This window comes from Callionymus lyra, chromosome 3 (assembly GCF_982586985.1).
Source record: "Callionymus lyra chromosome 3, fCalLyr1.hap1.1, whole genome shotgun sequence".
Taxonomy (NCBI): Eukaryota; Metazoa; Chordata; class Actinopteri; order Syngnathiformes; family Callionymidae; genus Callionymus; species Callionymus lyra.
This window is the reverse complement of record NC_141820.1, coordinates 20,096,968-20,114,690: the sequence shown is the minus strand read 5'-3', so window position 1 is coordinate 20,114,690 and position 17,723 is coordinate 20,096,968. Positions and strand designations below refer to the sequence as shown.

The window sequence follows — 17,723 nt, the reverse complement described above, 5'->3', positions numbered from 1 at the left end:
TGAAGTAGCACCACTTGATCCAAAGGGCGTGACCCCGGCTAGACTGTCCGGTGTGGGGGTCAAACGGAAACCGAAACAAACGGTACAGTTTCGGGTAGATCAGCGGATCACCTACAACATCGACTACATTTTACTAAGGTCAAAAATCATGTTTATTTTTTGTTGATCGATGGTGTCATGGAACAGCGAATTCTCAGCACTTTAGAACACTTTAGCAGCATGCTAACATTAACACCACGTGCAGCTGAAGCATCCAGTGTAACAGAACATGCTAACGGCGCTCGAGAGAAACTAGTCAGGAGGTCTTCAGGACGCCGCAATAACATCCTCAAGTTCACAGATAAACCATCAACTAAAATACATCAAATAGCAAAATGCAGAAAAAAAAAAGCATTTCAATGAGGCACAGTATTTTGAGAGTAAATACCATTTTTAAAACAACTCAAACATGGCAACAAAAGTAAATTTCAATGTCAGGCGATGAAAAGTTGAGTCACACCATTTTGTGTCAACTTCATGTACTAGGCACGTTAAATAAGCAAATAGAATGAGATCAACATTCAACAAACTTGAAAAAAATATGTTTCCATGAAACATTTTCACATCATTTTGTGAAAATGTCAATGGGTATTTTTTATAAAACTGGTGCTTTTTGTGTTCGTGCTAACTTAACCAGCTCTCCACAATGTGTCAAAAATCTATATATCTGGAAGGAATCTTTACTTTCAATGTTAATATGATTATGAATCTACACTTTCTTTTGTTATTTTTAACCATAAACATGGCCAACTTTTCCATGTCGGCAAAATTCAACATAGAATAAGTACCTTTCATGTTAATTAAAAAACAATTCATTCACCAATTTTCCCTTTTTTAATGATGATGAAAAACGCAAAGTAATTTAAGATATTGCACAATTATTTTTGGTCTATTTAGTATATCTTTTTCACCTCGTAACACATAAAAGATTATCTTTTTATCCTAGTGTTAAGTAATGGATTGTTACTAAATGCTGTACTTGCTAGCTTAGCTGGTCGACATCAGCACTGTAGTAGTTCCACAGTGAAATGTTTGTTTATATTAGGAATAATAATCTATTATCAAATTGAGGACAGTTTTATCTGCTGGTTTGAAACTGAAACGGCACCAGGTTGTGTTGACCTCCTGACGTAGTTCTGCTCACATACAGATGGATGCAACAGATCAGTGATGGGCTTCATAGCAAAGCAATGAATTAGCATCTTTTTTTTATTTTTTATCTTCTATTCTCTTTTTTCTTTTTTAGTTGCCACCACATGAACACGCCAGCGAGCAGCTATGCCGAACGACAACTACACTTACAAATTAGCTCCAAATACAGCGAGCTCAAACACAAACTGTCTTTTCTTGACCAAAATAAAGCAATAAAAACATCTCAATACTCGTATAATAACTCTGACATTAATATTGTGCTCATCAGTATTCTATCTCTTTACATATAGTCATATTTATTTTATAGCTATGTCATCATATTCATACTGAAATATATATATATTTATAGTATGCTCCACCTCCAACAGTGCACAGGCCAGACTGACATGGTTGATGAGCTAAGACACGTCTACGTGGATGACAAAGACCGTGGAAGGCAATGTGGCGAGATGTATGAGGCTGATGTTAGCACCGACGTCTAAGATTATAAACGGACAATCTACTCTTCTGAGAGTCCAGATGTTCTGGAGAGGGTTTTTTTTGTCTCCAGCTGTTGAGGAATCATCTGGCTTGCAAACATTCCTCAAGGGATCTAGTCAGGACTGGTGGAGGTTCATGACTGGAGGTAACAGAAGCACTTGAGAGACTAGTTTGTTTTTTTTTGTTGTTTTTTTTTTTGGTTCCGATAAGATGGTGGACACACGGGACCCTGTAAAGTACCGGAGGTCGTTGACGAAGTAACGGGCAAAAGTCAGCGGCTCGTTGGAGTCCAGAGTGCAAATCGTTTTTTTTTTTTTGTCCAGTTCCCTCCTTGTGCTAAGGGTAGCTGGTGATGGCGGCCTGTTTCTGCGCCAGGCGCCGCAGCTCCTCCCTGATGGCCTTGATGAGGGAGGCGGAGGTGTGGGCGGAGGGGGAGGCGTCGTCCGGCAGGTACTCCGGCGTCGGGGAGGTCAGGAGGAGCGGCGGCGCAGAAGGGTCTCTCAAAGACGAACTGGGCATCTGGAAAACCGCCGATGATGAAAACTCCGGGAACGACAACACCTGCAGAAAACAGACACGGGTGATGTTCAGGTGGGTTCCAGTTTCTGGACAATCGTGGACACTCACGCTCTCTCTGCTGGCTGCAGATCTGGGCAGGTCCTGGTCCGAGTGCTGCTGGTTCCAACTGGAGCCTGTGGGTCCTGACATGCTCCGGCCGACCCCAGGATACCCACCGATCTGGCTGGACAAGCCCACCTGGGTCAGGTGGTGGAGCTGAGCACCTATGAAATATTGACATGTTAACAAAAGGAATGTTAGTTTATTCATGACTAATAAAGTTGAAAATAATTAATTTGTCTTTCACTGTATTAACCACTTATGAAAATAGCAGAGTCAATCACTGTAAATACTTGCGGTGTGAACGTGTAAATGCTTAAAATAATATCAAAAACATTAATGTTTAGAAAAATCAATAATTGTTTAAATTCATTTCACTCTGATATATAAATTCCCACAAGGGTTAAGTTCCTTTTGGCAACTCATGCGTGGAAGTGCAATGTCAATAAAGTTTTGAGAATTTGACTTGCAGTAATACTACAATGACTCGCAGAGTGATACTACAGTGACTCGCAGAGTAATACTACAGTGACTCGCAGAGTGATACTACAATGACTCACAGAGTAATACTACAGTGACTTACAGAGTAATAATACAGTGACTTACAGAGTAATACTACAGTGACTTGCAGAGTAATACTAGAGTGACTCACAGAGTAATACTAAAGTGACTCACAGATTATAATACAGTGACTTACAGAGTAATACTACAGTGACTTGCAGAGTAATACTAGAGTGACTCACAGAGTAATACTAAAGTGAGTCACAGATTATAATACAGTGACTTACAGAGTAATACTACAGTGACTTACAGAGTAATACTACAGTGAATCACAGAGTAATACTACAGTGAGTCACAGATTATAATACAGTGATTTACAGAGTAATACTACAGTGACTTGCAGAGTAATTCTAGAGTGACTCACAGAGTAATACTAAAGTGAGTCACAGATTATAATACAGTGATTTACAGAGTAATACTACAGTGACTTGCAGAGTAATACTAGAGTGACTCACAGAGTAATACTAAAGTGAGTCACAGATTATAATACAGTGATTTACAGAGTAATACTACAGTGACTTACAGAGTAATACTACCGTGACTCGCAGAGTGATACTACAATGACTCGCAGAGTAATACTACAGTGACTCACAGAGTAATACTACAGTGACTTACAGAGTAATACTACAGTGACTCGCAGCGTAATACTACAGTGACTCACAGAGTAATACTACAGTGACTTACAGAGTAATACTACAGTGACTCACAGAGTAATACTACAGTGAGTCACAGAGTAATACTACAGTGACTTACAGAGTAATACTACAGTGACTCGCAGAGTAATACTACAGTGACTCACAGAGTAATACTACAGTGACTTACAGAGTAATACTACAGTGACTCACAGAGTAATACTACAGTGAGTCACAGAGTAATACTACAGTGACTCACAGAGTAATACTACAGTGACTCACAGAGTAATACTACAGTGAGTCACAGAGTATACTACAGTGACTTGCAGAGTTACTTACTGCTTCTTAATTTACCATTATGACAGCTTTTTGGGTGCCATGTACCTCATAACATTGTTGTTTGATAACTGATAACTACTAGAAGGGATTTGCTATAAAGGGATTAAGAGGAGAAATACATGGCGACAGAACCCTCTAGGGGTTGTTTAGCAGATGTAACCACTTACTCGACGGTTACGACCTTAAACGTTGACTCCAAGTAAATAATCAACCGAAGTAATATCACTGGTCAGTCATTTGCATGTATCAGTTTTAGATAGATAGATAGATAGATAGATAGATATAACTTTATTGATCCCTCAGGGGGTTCCTCATTAATTCATAATTAATGTAGTACCGGTGCTGCCCCCAACAGGCCGTGGTCTGGAGGAAGAAGGCGGGTCCTCGTACTGCCCTCTGTTGGAGTAAACAGGCTCCTGCAGCTGGTCTGATGTAGAGATGTAACCTCCTGAATTAAGGCCCTGCCTGGGTGAAGTAGACAAGTAAGCCAGGCTTCTCATCGAGGGCTACAGACTGTAAAACTCACCTGGTCATTAGACCCTGCACTGACGTGGGCGACATTCCCAGCTCGGCGTATCTCTGCAGGAAAGAGTAAGTGAGTGATGAAGAGGAAGATTCAAACGTGACTATAACCTCCCCGAGGGCAAAATCTGCAGGGCTTCAGAACTCACTGCAGAGAAGGGACTGTGGGAGGGGGCTGCTGGGTAAGAGCTCCACTGCCTGCCCGGGGGGCGGGGCAGGGGAGAGGGACTGGGTAAAGCCGGGCTTACCCCGCTCACCCCGGCGCTGCCCTGCGACGACGGCGACACCAGAGCGAAGGCGTCGTCCAGGAGGGAGTGCATCTGCAGCCGGGCTTCCTCGATGGACGGCTGGGGGGGCATGTAGGGAGGCGGCGGCTGGGTGGAGTCAAAGACTTCGTCTGTAGGAGAGGGGCTGCCGTGGTCCGGGGGCAGGTCTGGATCAGACTGGAAACATTTATGAATATATATATTAATATATATATTATCATTTTAATGTTACTATTTGAATGTAAACTGCAGAGAGATTCTCTCTTGACTCACCATGTATGCCACGTTGTTCAGTCCTGGATACTTCCTGTAGGTGGCGTTCTGGTCAGTCAGCAGCCGGTCTCTATCTGTGTCAGGGAGGCTCCCAGGTCCTGGCGGAGGCCGCCGTCCTCTTGGAGAGCGCCTCCCTCTGGAAGAACAATAGCAAATAATGATATGAATTATATTTTTATAAATGTATAGAAACATGTTTTATCTCAACATTATTGTCATTTTTAACATTTAACAGCCATTAACGTTCACGCCGTGCCTTTAATTAATACTTTTTGTTTCATTTTTGTGAAACGTTAGTTTAGCTTGTGTTGTAGAACTGAGCAGCTTTGTGGTTTTTCCACTCTCACTGACACAGTGTGGCTTCATAAGAATGTGAAACGACACTGACTTACTAGCCTTCTAGCTCAAATGATGATATGATGGACATGATATGACGGACATAAAATGATGGACATGATATGATGGACATAATATGATGGACATGAAATGACGGACATAAAATGATGGACATGATATGACGGACATGAAATGACGGACATAAAATGATGGACATGATATGATGGACATGATATGATGGACATGATATCACGGACATGAAATAACGGACATGATATGATGGACATGATATGATGGACATAATATGATGGACATGAAATGACGGACATAAAATGATGGACATGATATGATGGACATAATATGATGGACATGATATGATGGACATGATATGATGGACATGCTATGATGGACATGAAATGATAGACATGAAATGTTGGACATGATATGACGGACATGATATGATGGACATGATATGATGGACATGATATGATGGACATGATATGATGGACATAATATGATGGACATGAAATGACGGACATAAAATGATGGACATGATATGATGGACATAATATGATGGACATAATATGATGGACATGATATGATAGACATGATATGATGAAAATGATATGATGGACATGATATGATGGACATGAAATGATGGACATGATATGATGGACATGATATGATAGACATGAAATGAGGGACATGAAATGAGGGACATGATATGACGGACATGATATGATGGACATGATATGATGGACATGCTATGATGGACATGAAATGATAGACATGACATGACGGTCCATGAATGTTAAGACACATACAATAAAGACATGAGGAGTTAAAGTTATGTGAAATGTTCCTCATGCATGAAGCCGAGTGATGCTGACCTCCTCCTGGAGTCGGTGGGCGTGGGTGGCGAGGGCGTGTCCCCTTTCAGAATGCAGTCCATGTGGTCGTGGGCGGAGCTATAGAGCCGCTGGGCCACCTCGCTCTGCACCGGTCCGTCCCCGAAGGCGTCCATGATGTCGTCCATGGAGGGGAACTCGCACTGGCCCCTCCTCTTGGCGCGCTGCCTCAGCTTGTTCCTCTGGTTCTCCATCTCCGACTTGTGTCGCAACGCCACCTGCAGTAAAGCGTGGCTGTAAAAAAACAGTAGAGGTCGGTCACGGGCGTGATGTCCCACCTCCGTGTTGACCTTCTCCGTGAGGGTGGGGCTGGGCTGCGAGGCCTGCTGGGTGGGCGGGCTGGGTCGTGGCTGCATGGCGATCAGCTGCACCTTATTGGCCTGCCGGCGGTTGCCGTCGGAGGAGCCGCGGGACAGGCGGTCCACGTGGTCGAAGATGGAGGACGATGAGAGCAGCTCGTCCGGACCGCTGCCAGAGACAGCTGAAGAGGGTCAAAGGTCAAAGAAAAATAGATCTTTTCAAAAAGGAACCAGACGGTTACGTGAACAGCTTCCGATGACAAAGTCGTCTCCTGCGCCCACATGCTGAGGCTGCGATGAACAATCGCGTTTATTCCTCGTCTCGAGGAGAGAAAAACCCGACATTCATATGAACGTGAATATAAAATAGAATGTTTCCTCTCACGGACACGTAAATGAAATACAAGCAGAATAATGATGGACATGATATGATGGACATGATATGATGGACATGATATAATGGACATGCAATTATGGACATGAAATGATGGACATGATATAATGGACATGCAATTATGGACATGATATGATGGACATGATATGATGGACATGAAATGATGGACATGATATAATGGACATGCAATTATGGACATGAAATGATGGACATGATATAATGGACATGCAATTATGGACATGATATGATGGACATGATATGATGGACATGAAATGATGGACATGATATAATGGACATGCAATTATGGACATGATATGATGGACATGCAATGATGGACATGATATGACGGACATGATATGATGGACATGATATAATGGACATGCAATTATGGACATGATATGACGGACATGATATGATGGACATGATATAATGGACATGCAATTATGGACATGATATGATGGACATCATATGATGGACATCATATGATGGACATCATATGACGAACATGAAATGATGGACATGATATGACGGACACGATATGACGGACATGATATTACGGACATGATATGATGGACATGATATGATGGACATGATATGACGGACATGATATGATGGACATTATATGATGGACATGATATGATGGACATGAAAATGATGGACATGCAATGATGGACATGATATGATGGACATGAAATGATGGACATGATATGATGGACACGAAATGATGGACATGATATGATGAACATGAAATGATGAACATGAAATGATGGACATGAAATGATGGACATGATATGATGGACACAAAATGATGGACATGATATGATGGACACGAAATGATGGACATGAAATGATGGACATGAAATGATGGACATGAAATGATGGACATGAAATGATGGACATGATATGATGAACATGAAATGATGGACATGATATGATGGACACGAAATGATGGACATGATATGATGGACATGAAATGATGGACATGATATGACGGACATGATATGACAGACATGAAATGACGGACATGATATGATGGACATGATATTACGGACATGATATGATGGACATGATATGATGGACATGAAATGATGGACATGAAATGATGGACATGATATGACGGACATGATATGATGGACATGATATGATGGACATGAAATGATGGACATGAAATGATGGACATGAAATGATGAACATGAAATGATGGACATGAAATGATGGACATGAAATGATGAACATGAAATGATGGACATGCAATGATGGACATGATATGATGGACATGATATGATGGACATGAAATGATGGACAAACTCAAACTATTTACATGAACGTACCTAGTTTGCTCCTCCCTTCAGATGAAAGTGCGTGTCGACAGAAAAAAAAAAGGCTTCTTCAAGTCAAGTCATGTTCTATAAGGTACTAACATCATAACAAATTTGACGATGTCTGACCGTTTTTGGGCGTCCTCCGCTGCTGCTTCCCCTCGCTGGGCGTGGCCACGGGTCGGGTGCTCTCCTCGCCCGACTCCCTGCCGCTGGACTGGTCGCTGCCCAACGAATCCCCGTCTGAAGGGCTGAGCCTGAAAGAGTGAAGGAAAGAGGGATGACGAGGAGTGGCTTGTATTGAAATTCAATTCATTACTGCTCTATTGTGATACTATCTTGTAGGGCTGTGAGAAAGTATTGATACAACCATATATTGCGATACTGTATTGCGATATTCAACAACACTGTATAGTTTTATAAAATGTATTTTATGGTTTATAGTTCAATCAAGTGTGTGTAAAAAGAACATTATTCAATTTCTATTTACCATTAACATGCAAATGATCACTGCGTTTGTTCATTTTTGTTTTGCAATTGAACTTCTGGCCTCTAGATGGCGGCCATTACAAGCTCAGCAGCTAAAGGACTAAAACAATGAAATTCGGCAAAGCTGGGGACAAGAGGATACATTGGACTCCAGCAGTTTTTAAATCTGATGTTTGGACATATTTTGGTTTTAAAAACAAATGAAAGCAGGTATGACTTTGTCAAGAGTCATGTGGTCTGTAAATTCTGCAACACCAGAGTCCAGTACTCGGACAATATTACGAATATATCCTTGTCTCTATTTACGTAATATATGGTATCGTTGTCCCTGATTCGTGATACGTATCGTATCGCTAGATTGAGGCCAATACACACCTCTATTTTCAATTTAATCCCCCTTTCATTAGCATTAAACACACTGTATACTTTGTTGTTCTTTGTTCCACTACCAACATTTCCTGAAAGTATCATTCAAATCTCTTCATTCATTGTGATTGATTGTGACTAATGTTCACATCTTCAGTGGAAGAACAAACAACACAAGTTGTGTAGATCACCTGCCCCTGCGGCGTCCTGACCGAGCCCCTTTAGTGGACGAACCCTTGGATTTGGGGGTGTTGAGGTCTCCTCCGTCAGACGGCGTCGCCTCTTTCGTGGGGGCAGGGATGGCACCGGGCTCCTGGATCACCATGATGTCGTCTTTGCTGTGCTGACCCAGGTGGAGTTTGGCGAAGTCGAACCCTTTCACGCTCGGAGCCTGAAGCTGACAGACCAGCACGTCAGCTGCCCGACGTGATTCTGAACCAATAGCTAGTGGCCTTTGACCCCTGACCTTTTGTCTCTGCTGGATGGTGTTGATGGCATCTGGCTGGAACTCCAGCTTCTCTGAGCCGCACAGCTTCCAGTAGAGGATGATGATGATGAAGACGGCCAGGAGGACAGGGACGACCACGCCTACGATCAGCCAGATGCTGCTGCTGGGGGTCTCGGCCGGAGGGATGGACAGCGTCTCCACCGCTGAAGGACAAAAGCGTGAGTGAAGAAGAAGAAGAAGAAGAGGAAGCGAAAAGGTCTCGACGGTGACTCACGCTGAGCCAGCGGTCTCTGGACTTGGTGTCCCAGAACGATGGCAGCTCTCTGCAGGTCCAGTCGGTTGAGGGTGTTGGCCATTATTTCTGATGAGATTCTCTCTCCACCTGGACCTTCCACGAAATATAACACCTCCAGGGGGCGCTCTGAGCCAGAGAGCCTCAACACTCGCACCACCTGTTGCAGGAAATATATTTGCTTACTTTTTATTTTTTGGTCGTTAGAAATGTGAAAATTAATCTTACGAACCGGTATCAAACCAAAAGAAATATACTTTAATTCTACTTTTAACTGGAAAAAGTAAAGTTAAAAAACTTTAAACTGAAGGTTATACTAGCTAGCTTTGCTAATTGCTAACAGTGTTAGCTGCAGTCATTCTGAAAATGTACAAACCCGTAACTATCTTTGAATATTCTGAGGATTATAATTTAATTCTGTAAATATTATATATATATAATGAAAAAAAACATATAATTTTAGTTACATTTCACAGTCACATTTATTATGAGAACACATTTAATGTTTAAATAAACAGCTTTTGAACAAAAACAACGTTTCCATGTTGAAGATGAATCCTCTATGAGAAATGACAAGAGGAAACTACCTGCAGGCTGTTGTTGCCCACTGCAGTCGCTCTCTTCCAGCGCCTCCTGCTGGTCAAGGCCAGTCCTTCCTCCAGCAGCAGCGCGAGGCGTCGCTCCAGGCGAGCCTTGAAACTCCTCTCAGCCACCATATTCTCCTGAACCCCGAGCAGAACTGGAAGCGAGCGCGTGGTTAGCTTCTGGACGATGAAAGTAAAAAGGTATTCCTGAATGATTCTCACCTGTGCGGACCCAGGTGAAGCGCAGGTGATGAGACGTGTTGAGCTCAGGGTAGTGGACGGCTGCACCGGGGAATCAAAACACATGTATTTGTCAAACATTCATTTCAGAAAACTTCCGAGACGTTCTGTGGGAGGCGTCGTACGTTCTGCAATCTGCTGGACTGGAAACCCGATGTAGAAACTGAACTCAACGACGCTGAGCTTCCTCAGGTGCTGGCTGACCTCTGACCCCAGGATGTAGCCCTGCCCATCACGAACGGCGAACGTGATGTCCACGGGCACCTTCTGCCCCGGGGTCGACGGGGAAGCGGCAAACGTGATGTTCAACAGCTGGGAGGTAGAAAGAAGAACACATTGGTGTCTGTTGGACGCACCTGTGTGTGTGTGTCTCACCTGCACGGTGACGTTGCCCATCTCGTGCGACCGCCGGCGAGACTCCATGTACGCCAGCATCAACCCTCTCTCCACCTGCTCGCTGAAGTTACAGACCCTGATGTCCACGTGGGCGGGGACGAACTGCACGATGGAGTGGATGTGGTAGCGGACGTCGGGGACGGAGTAGAGCGGGGACACGGAGGAGATGGGCCCCGGGATCCGGGGGAGTCGGCGCAGGGTGTTGATGACGGAGATGGTGGTGTAGATCAGTGGACCCGACACCACCCGGAAGGCGAAACTGGAGGGAGTTCTGAGAAACTGGGGACAGAGCAAGACGTCCATGATGAGATGTTATATAGGTTGAGAAGTTCAAGTTGTTTTGAGAGACAATTTATTTGATCTATGAATATTCTTCTACTACTGTGTGATGGTTGCCATCTCGTGTAAAGGAAGTTCATTCATTCATTTTCTACCGCTTTATCCCTTACCGGGGTCGCGGGGAGACTGGAGCCTATCCCAGTATCACAGGGCGAGAGGCAGGGGACACCTCTAAATTCAATCCTACACCTCTAAGAAACTGTGCTCTGTAAATAACTGACATTTACAAAGATAACACAAAAAAATATTTTGGGAGAAATTTTTAATAGTATTTTATTGACATCAATAATGAATCAGTAAAATGGTATAACCCTACATAGGTAACAAGATTAAAAAAAATCAATAATTTGGTTTAAACAAATACAATGTATAGCAAAGCAAATAAATACAAACATTTATTGTGACAAAAAATACAAGTAAATCACAAGAAAAAAAGTTAAAATTTTAATTCATACCCATATACTATATATAATATGTATATATTTTTTAAATGTATTTATTTGTGTTTATTTACTTTAATTTTAAAAGGACAATGTGTTGTTACTTTTATTAATAACTACTTTATTGTTATTACACTAATAAATTCTTATTAAACTACTAAAAAAAGGGTAAAAAATAGTTAAATAGATGCACGATAATTAAAAACGTCATTAGTTAAATAATTGGTTTAAGGAATCTATACAGAAGCAATGACAAAACAGGAAATTTAAATACAAATGACCAACATCATTGTTAAATTACACCTAAAGAATAATATATAAACAACAAATTATTATAAAGAAATTATTTTAAAAGTGCTGAAAATTATTTAAAAAATATAAACATTTCATTAATTTAATTTTAATTTTCTTAAATTTAAAATTAAAGAAACTATAAGTAATAATTTCATAGTAGACAAATCAAAGTATTTGCTTGACTAATGTCAGTAACTGACAGATGTGTCAATCATCACAGAAGAAGTGAAGAACAAGGCGTCGTACCTGCAGCTCCACTGAGCGGTTGAACTCTCGCCTCAGCAGATCTCGGACTTGACTGAAACCTGCTGACGATGTTTTGGAGCCTCCTGGAGCAGAACACAAGAGTTGAGTTCATGCAAGAAGCTTCTAACACTTTGGAATTTTAATCTAAATTTGAATTAATCTTCATCCTGTTCTTAACTTGTGTCTGAGGTTTGCTCAAGATCTGAGAGGACTCACCTACTCTGACCAGGTACGACTCGGGTTTCGTGATGTTGCACAGGTACTGTCGCGTGGGCGGGGTCTGGACCGCCCTGGTGGTGGTGACCGGGGGGGCTCTGGTCAGGCTGATGGCTGTAAAGCGAGTGGTGGTGGTCGTTTTACGAGTGGTGGCGGTGGTGGTCTTCGCCGTGGTCCTTACGGGCTTCACCGTGACTTCTTCAGGCTTTTCCGGTCTGTCGGGGCGAGTGGGGGGTGCAAGTGGAGGCGGGGGAGGGACTGCGCTGGTGGTGTCGGGCGGCGGGTAGAAAGGGTACCCCTCGGGTCTCATGGTCCGGTCTTTGGGTTTTATCGCCGGAGGAGGGGGCGTCGATGGAGTTCTGAGGGGAGGTCGGGCGGGGGTGGGTATTGGGGGAGTGGTTGGGGAAAAGGTGAGGGGGGTGGTGGCGTCTTCCTGTTCCGCACCCGAACTCGGAGTCGTGTGGTTCTGGGTAGTCGTCGGAGAGATGGCGGGTCTGTGGTCGTGAGGCTCCTCGCGCTCCCGGGCCTGCAGGTTGGTGTAGTACTCCAGGCTGTTCATGTCCGGCAGCAGCACCTCCGTGGGCTCCAGGGGCAGCATGTCGTAGTCCTCGTCCCAGGCCGGGAAGACGTTGGGTTGGGACGGACCTCTGTGCAGGGGGATGCTCGGCGTGGGAGACAGGAGGAGGCGGGACGAGGGCGGCAGGGTCGGGCGGGCCGGGAAATCGGTGTCGTACGAGGGCCAGTCGCCGCCGTCATCGTAGGGGTGGCTCGGCAGAGGGGTGGACAGGGTCAGGTCGTCCACGTCGGGGACCATGAACGATAACGTCTCCAGGTAGTCTCCCGAACCCCAGGTGTCCTCCTGGTCCCAGGCTGGGCGGGGGGTCAGGGAGGGCTGACTGAGAGGCGGCAGAGGAGGCGGAAGGCTAGGCGAGAGGAGGTCCGGGGGTCTTAACAAAAGGTGGATGCCTTGAGCGCCGGAGTCCGGGTTCTCCGCTTCCACGGAGTCTTCGGCCGGGCCGGGGGACCTGATGGCGGGCGCCGAGAGTGAGACCAGCGGGGACGGATTGGACGGAGTCTTTGTTCTGTTCAAGTCCTGCACACCTGAGAGGAATCACATGGTTTCGTTCAGCCAGGTGCTCGTTCAACTGGGACCTGAAGCCGGTCTTACAGCCAACTAACTCCAGAAGTATTTCATTTGGATATTTTATTCGGGACTGCTAGCAATAATAACTACTAACTTATCATTGCAGTACTGAGTCATCACATCAAACGGCTCTTTTGTCATTCAACTTATATAATAGGAACTCACACTGAAGCACACACATAAAAGACACACACAGCCTTGACTGAGGCCCTTTCAATTTGTGCCGGCCGTGTTGCCATGGTGATGACGGCCGTGCTTTGCGGCAGCATCACGTGCTGAAAGGAGGCTAGTCATTGGTATTCAGGGGACGACGCCCTCCACTATGGATGGATGATAGATAGATAGATAGATAGATAGATAGATAGATAGATAGATAGATAGATAGATAGATAGATAGATAGATAGATAGATAGATAGATAGATAGATAGATAGATAGATAGATAGATAGATAGATAGATAGATAGATAGATAGATAGATAGATAGATAGATAGATAGATAGATAGATAGATAGATAGATAGATAGATAGATAGATAGATAGATAGATAGATAGATAGATAGATAGATAGATAGATAGATAGATAGATAGATAGATAGATAGATAGATAGATAGATAGATGGATAGATGGATAGATGGATGGATGGATGGATGGATGGATGGATGGATGGATGGATGGATGGATGGATGGATGGATGGACGGACGGACGGACTCACCTGCACCAGGTGCATTAGATGTCACTGTAGAAACCAAGGTAGCGAAGAACGGCAACAGCACAGTCACGGTGCGGCTGCACTCTATGGTCGTTGGACCCATCACTGTTCTGGTCCTGGTACCAATCTAGAGGTCCAGCCGGAAACACAGTCTGCTTCCAGGACAGTTACACCAGTCGGACTCTGGAGGACCTGGACAAGGCAAAATGACAGCGTGTGGTTTGAGTGAAGAACCACCATTTTGTACGACTACTGTCAAATATAATGGCATGTTTTGTAACATCCACTAGCACTTTTATTTTATTACATACTTCCAGAGAAAAATGAAAAGTTTTCTATGATTGAATAATTAAGGAAATATCATAGTATATATAAAGATGAGCATTAGCATAAATTAAGGATTGAGTTATTCATCACATTCATTGTCATCACCATCATCATTATCATCATCATCTTCATCATATTCCATGTTATCATCATTATCATCATCATCGTTATTGTTATCATCATCATCATCGTTATCATCATCATCTTCATCATCAACTTCATAATCATCATTATCATCATCATCTTCATCATCATCATATTCATTGTCATCACCATCATCATCATGATCGTTATCATCATCATCTTCATCATCATCATATTCATTGTCATCACCATCATCATCATGATTGTCATCACCATCATCATCATCAACCTCATCATCATCAGATTCATTTTCATCATCAAATTAATTTTCATCATCATCATCATCATCGTCATCATCATCGTCATCATCAAATTAATCAACATCATCATCCTCCTTCTCCTCCTTCTCTTCTTCCTCCTCCTCCGCCTCCTCCTCCTCCGCCGCCGCCGCCGCCGCCTCCTCCTCCTCCTCCTCCTCCTCCTCCTCCTCCTCCTCCTCCTCCTCCACCTCCTCCTCCCCATCATCATCATCACTATCATTGTCATCATCATCATTACATTCATCAACATCACTTTTAAGCATATATTTTATTGAGTTTTGTTTTGATCGTTTAAGCACTTTGTGACCCTCATCTGGAAAAGCCAAAATATAAATATAAATTACTTACTTACTAACTTATCATCCTCACACTCATCAAATTCATCATCATCATCATCATAGAATTCATCATCATCATCATCAAATTCATCGTCATCATCACCACCATCATCATCACCATCATTTACACAATTTCTCGAAGGAGACCTCCTGAGGATCAATATAGTTCTACCTTACCTAACCATCACACTCATTAAATCATTAAATTCATAAACATCAACACCATCACCATTACTTTCATCCTCATCACCTTCACCTTCATCTGGTTCATCATCATATTCATTGTCATCACCATCATCATCATCATCATCAAGTTCATCATCACATTCCTCATCCTGATCATCATCATCGTCATCATCAAATTCATCATCATCGTCATCCAAATCAGCATCACATGGACAAGTTAAACTTAGCTGTTAAGATAATCTTTTTTTAAACCACCAAACATAACCTCAGCCAAAGTACACACTTACCACTTACAGCACGTGTTGCCAGCTGAAAGTGTCCAGTCACTGTCATTGATTGATTGATCGACTTATTAATAGAGCCAGTGGTGATCGTTAGTGTCTAACTCGTCTTAACAAATGTAATGTAGCAGCAGTCAGACATGATCCAGAGACGTCATCTACACAATAATGGAGAGCTAATCCTGACTCAACACTGCATTTGTGCGTCGTGGTTTTTTAAATGCTAATTATGTCTATCTGTCACGTCATCCACTCCTTATCTGGAGTTTGGTTGTGGGGGCAGCAGCAACAAAAAGGAAGCCCAGCCTTGGATTGATAAAGAAAATTAAGATAAAATAAAATAATATATAATAATAATAATAATAGGAGAAATCCAGGACTGTAGCCATTTTTAATGATTCACAATATGTATGAAAAATGTGACCGACAACTGACTTTTATTAAACTAAGTTAGCAAGTATACAGTTTTCAAAATATCTTTTTTTGTTTTTTATTCATTTGTGTGATTTACACCTTGGCTCCCAAAAAGGTCATCTATTTTTGGGGAGTCAAAGAAACAGTGTCTTTGTAAAGGCCAAAGCATGTCAGAATTACAGGCTAGCATGTTTAATTGTGGGTTAGCAAAAAACATGAAAAAAATACAATATATTTTATTAGTGTTAAAAGAGCAGAGTACCAGGACTAAAATTAAAATGAATACCTTTTATTATTGCTTTATTTTGGAAGATGGACCATTAAAATGATGCATCTGTATTTGTCCAATTAAGTTTTTTTTTTGTTTAATTAATTGAGAAAATGGTGAATACATTTGTCCGGGCAGATGCTTTCATTCACGTGGAATGTCAAGTGTGGGAATCCCTGCAACACTCGTGATGCTTGTTGTAATTCAAGAGGTGACACCATCAACACACTGGTGGTACTGGGTCCATAAATCATTGATGCTCATCCAAAAAAAAAAATGACCTGAAAAGGTGTCGAGATACGACGTCAAACAACCGTGAGAAGAAGCGTCATCCCTCCCACGGAAACGGTGCTGCTTCGTTCTATTGGCCTGGTTCGGATGTGTTACCTTGACCCAATTAATGGACGTGTACCGTTACTACAGCACCGGCCTGGCTCCATCCACTCCACCATCTCTGACCGAACACTAGTTCCAGGTCCGGATCCCCAGAGCCTGGTCGCCAAAAGATCACCCTCGCTCTAATGCGGGGGATTCGGAACCGAGGCATGGATGCACTATATAGGACGAACCCACCTGCCATCCCGGAGATGCGGTTCGGGGGGGCGGCACGCCTCTTCTACGCTGCCGGGCGGAGCGCTCCCTCCGCGGGGAGAAGGACGGGAAGGACGGCTCGCTGCAGAATCTCCCCTCAGCCCACGGTCTCCATCACACCCACATGTCGCCAAGGACACACGTCCGATCCGGCTCCAGCAGCGGCATCCGCGGTGCCGGTCCAGTTGTTCTCACACATCCAGAGGCATCTCCGGAACACGACCCTATCCAGACGGCAGAACCGCCACTTGAAACGGAATCTCCGGTACCGTAGGATGTGTTCTCGCCGCTCGGTGTCAGCAAAATCCGACTGGGTTCCAGAGCCTGGCACTCAGAACCGGTATTACATTTCACCGTTAAGGTGCTCCTCAGGACATCTGTAGAGTCTGGAAGACTTGGTGTGATAAGATACTCCAGCGCCCCCCTGCGGCGCAGAGGGTTATTGCAGGCAATGGCGCCACCTTTCAATCGTGAAGATTGAATACAATCTATTCGTTTATGACGTAGTATCAATTCATTACAACTGACAAGAAGTAGACAATCGAAGCAAACATTAAATCTCCTACATTT

At 43.3% G+C, this 17,723-nt stretch overlaps 1 protein-coding gene across 5 annotated transcripts; it reads right to left on the bottom strand.

Moving 5' to 3' along the window:
- Window positions 1-151: 151 nt before the first annotated feature.
- On the bottom strand, window positions 152-17,476 carry LOC148083755 (UPF0606 protein KIAA1549). Of its 5 annotated transcripts, XM_087786901.1 has the most exons (21): window positions 17,136-17,476; window positions 14,348-14,536; window positions 12,489-13,589; window positions 12,273-12,355; window positions 10,933-11,232; window positions 10,683-10,869; window positions 10,540-10,599; window positions 10,321-10,472; window positions 9,716-9,893; window positions 9,460-9,644; window positions 9,185-9,390; window positions 8,268-8,395; window positions 8,151-8,165; window positions 6,405-6,607; window positions 6,109-6,344; window positions 4,883-5,018; window positions 4,493-4,786; window positions 4,348-4,400; window positions 4,159-4,286; window positions 2,299-2,453; window positions 152-2,232 (listed from the first exon to the last, which is right to left on the bottom strand). In XM_087786901.1, the coding sequence occupies exons 2-21, from the start codon at window positions 14,445-14,447 to the stop codon at window positions 2,008-2,010; spliced, it is 4,125 nt and encodes a 1,374-aa protein (XP_087643027.1). In that variant the 5' UTR covers window positions 14,448-14,536; window positions 17,136-17,476; the 3' UTR covers window positions 152-2,007. The 5 variants fall into 5 exon arrangements, with proteins under 5 accessions (XP_087643027.1, XP_087643028.1, XP_087643025.1 ...); XM_087786902.1 differs by lacking the exon at window positions 8,151-8,165; XM_087786899.1 differs by lacking the exon at window positions 8,151-8,165 and having other exon boundaries at window positions 9,185-9,644.
- Between the last annotated feature and the right edge of the window lie 247 nt (window positions 17,477-17,723).

Coding starts and splice junctions, on each gene's coding strand:
- LOC148083755 (XM_087786899.1), bottom strand. CDS start 14,447: ATGGGTCCAACGACCATAGAGTGCAGCCGCACCGTGACTGTGCTGTTG. Junction 9,645..9,715: donor CCAGAGACCGCTGGCTCAGC/GTGAGTCACCGT, acceptor TTTGTCCTTCAG/CGGTGGAGACGCTGTCCATC. Junction 4,287..4,347: donor GTGCAGGGTCTAATGACCAG/GTGAGTTTTACA, acceptor TACTTCACCCAG/GCAGGGCCTTAATTCAGGAG.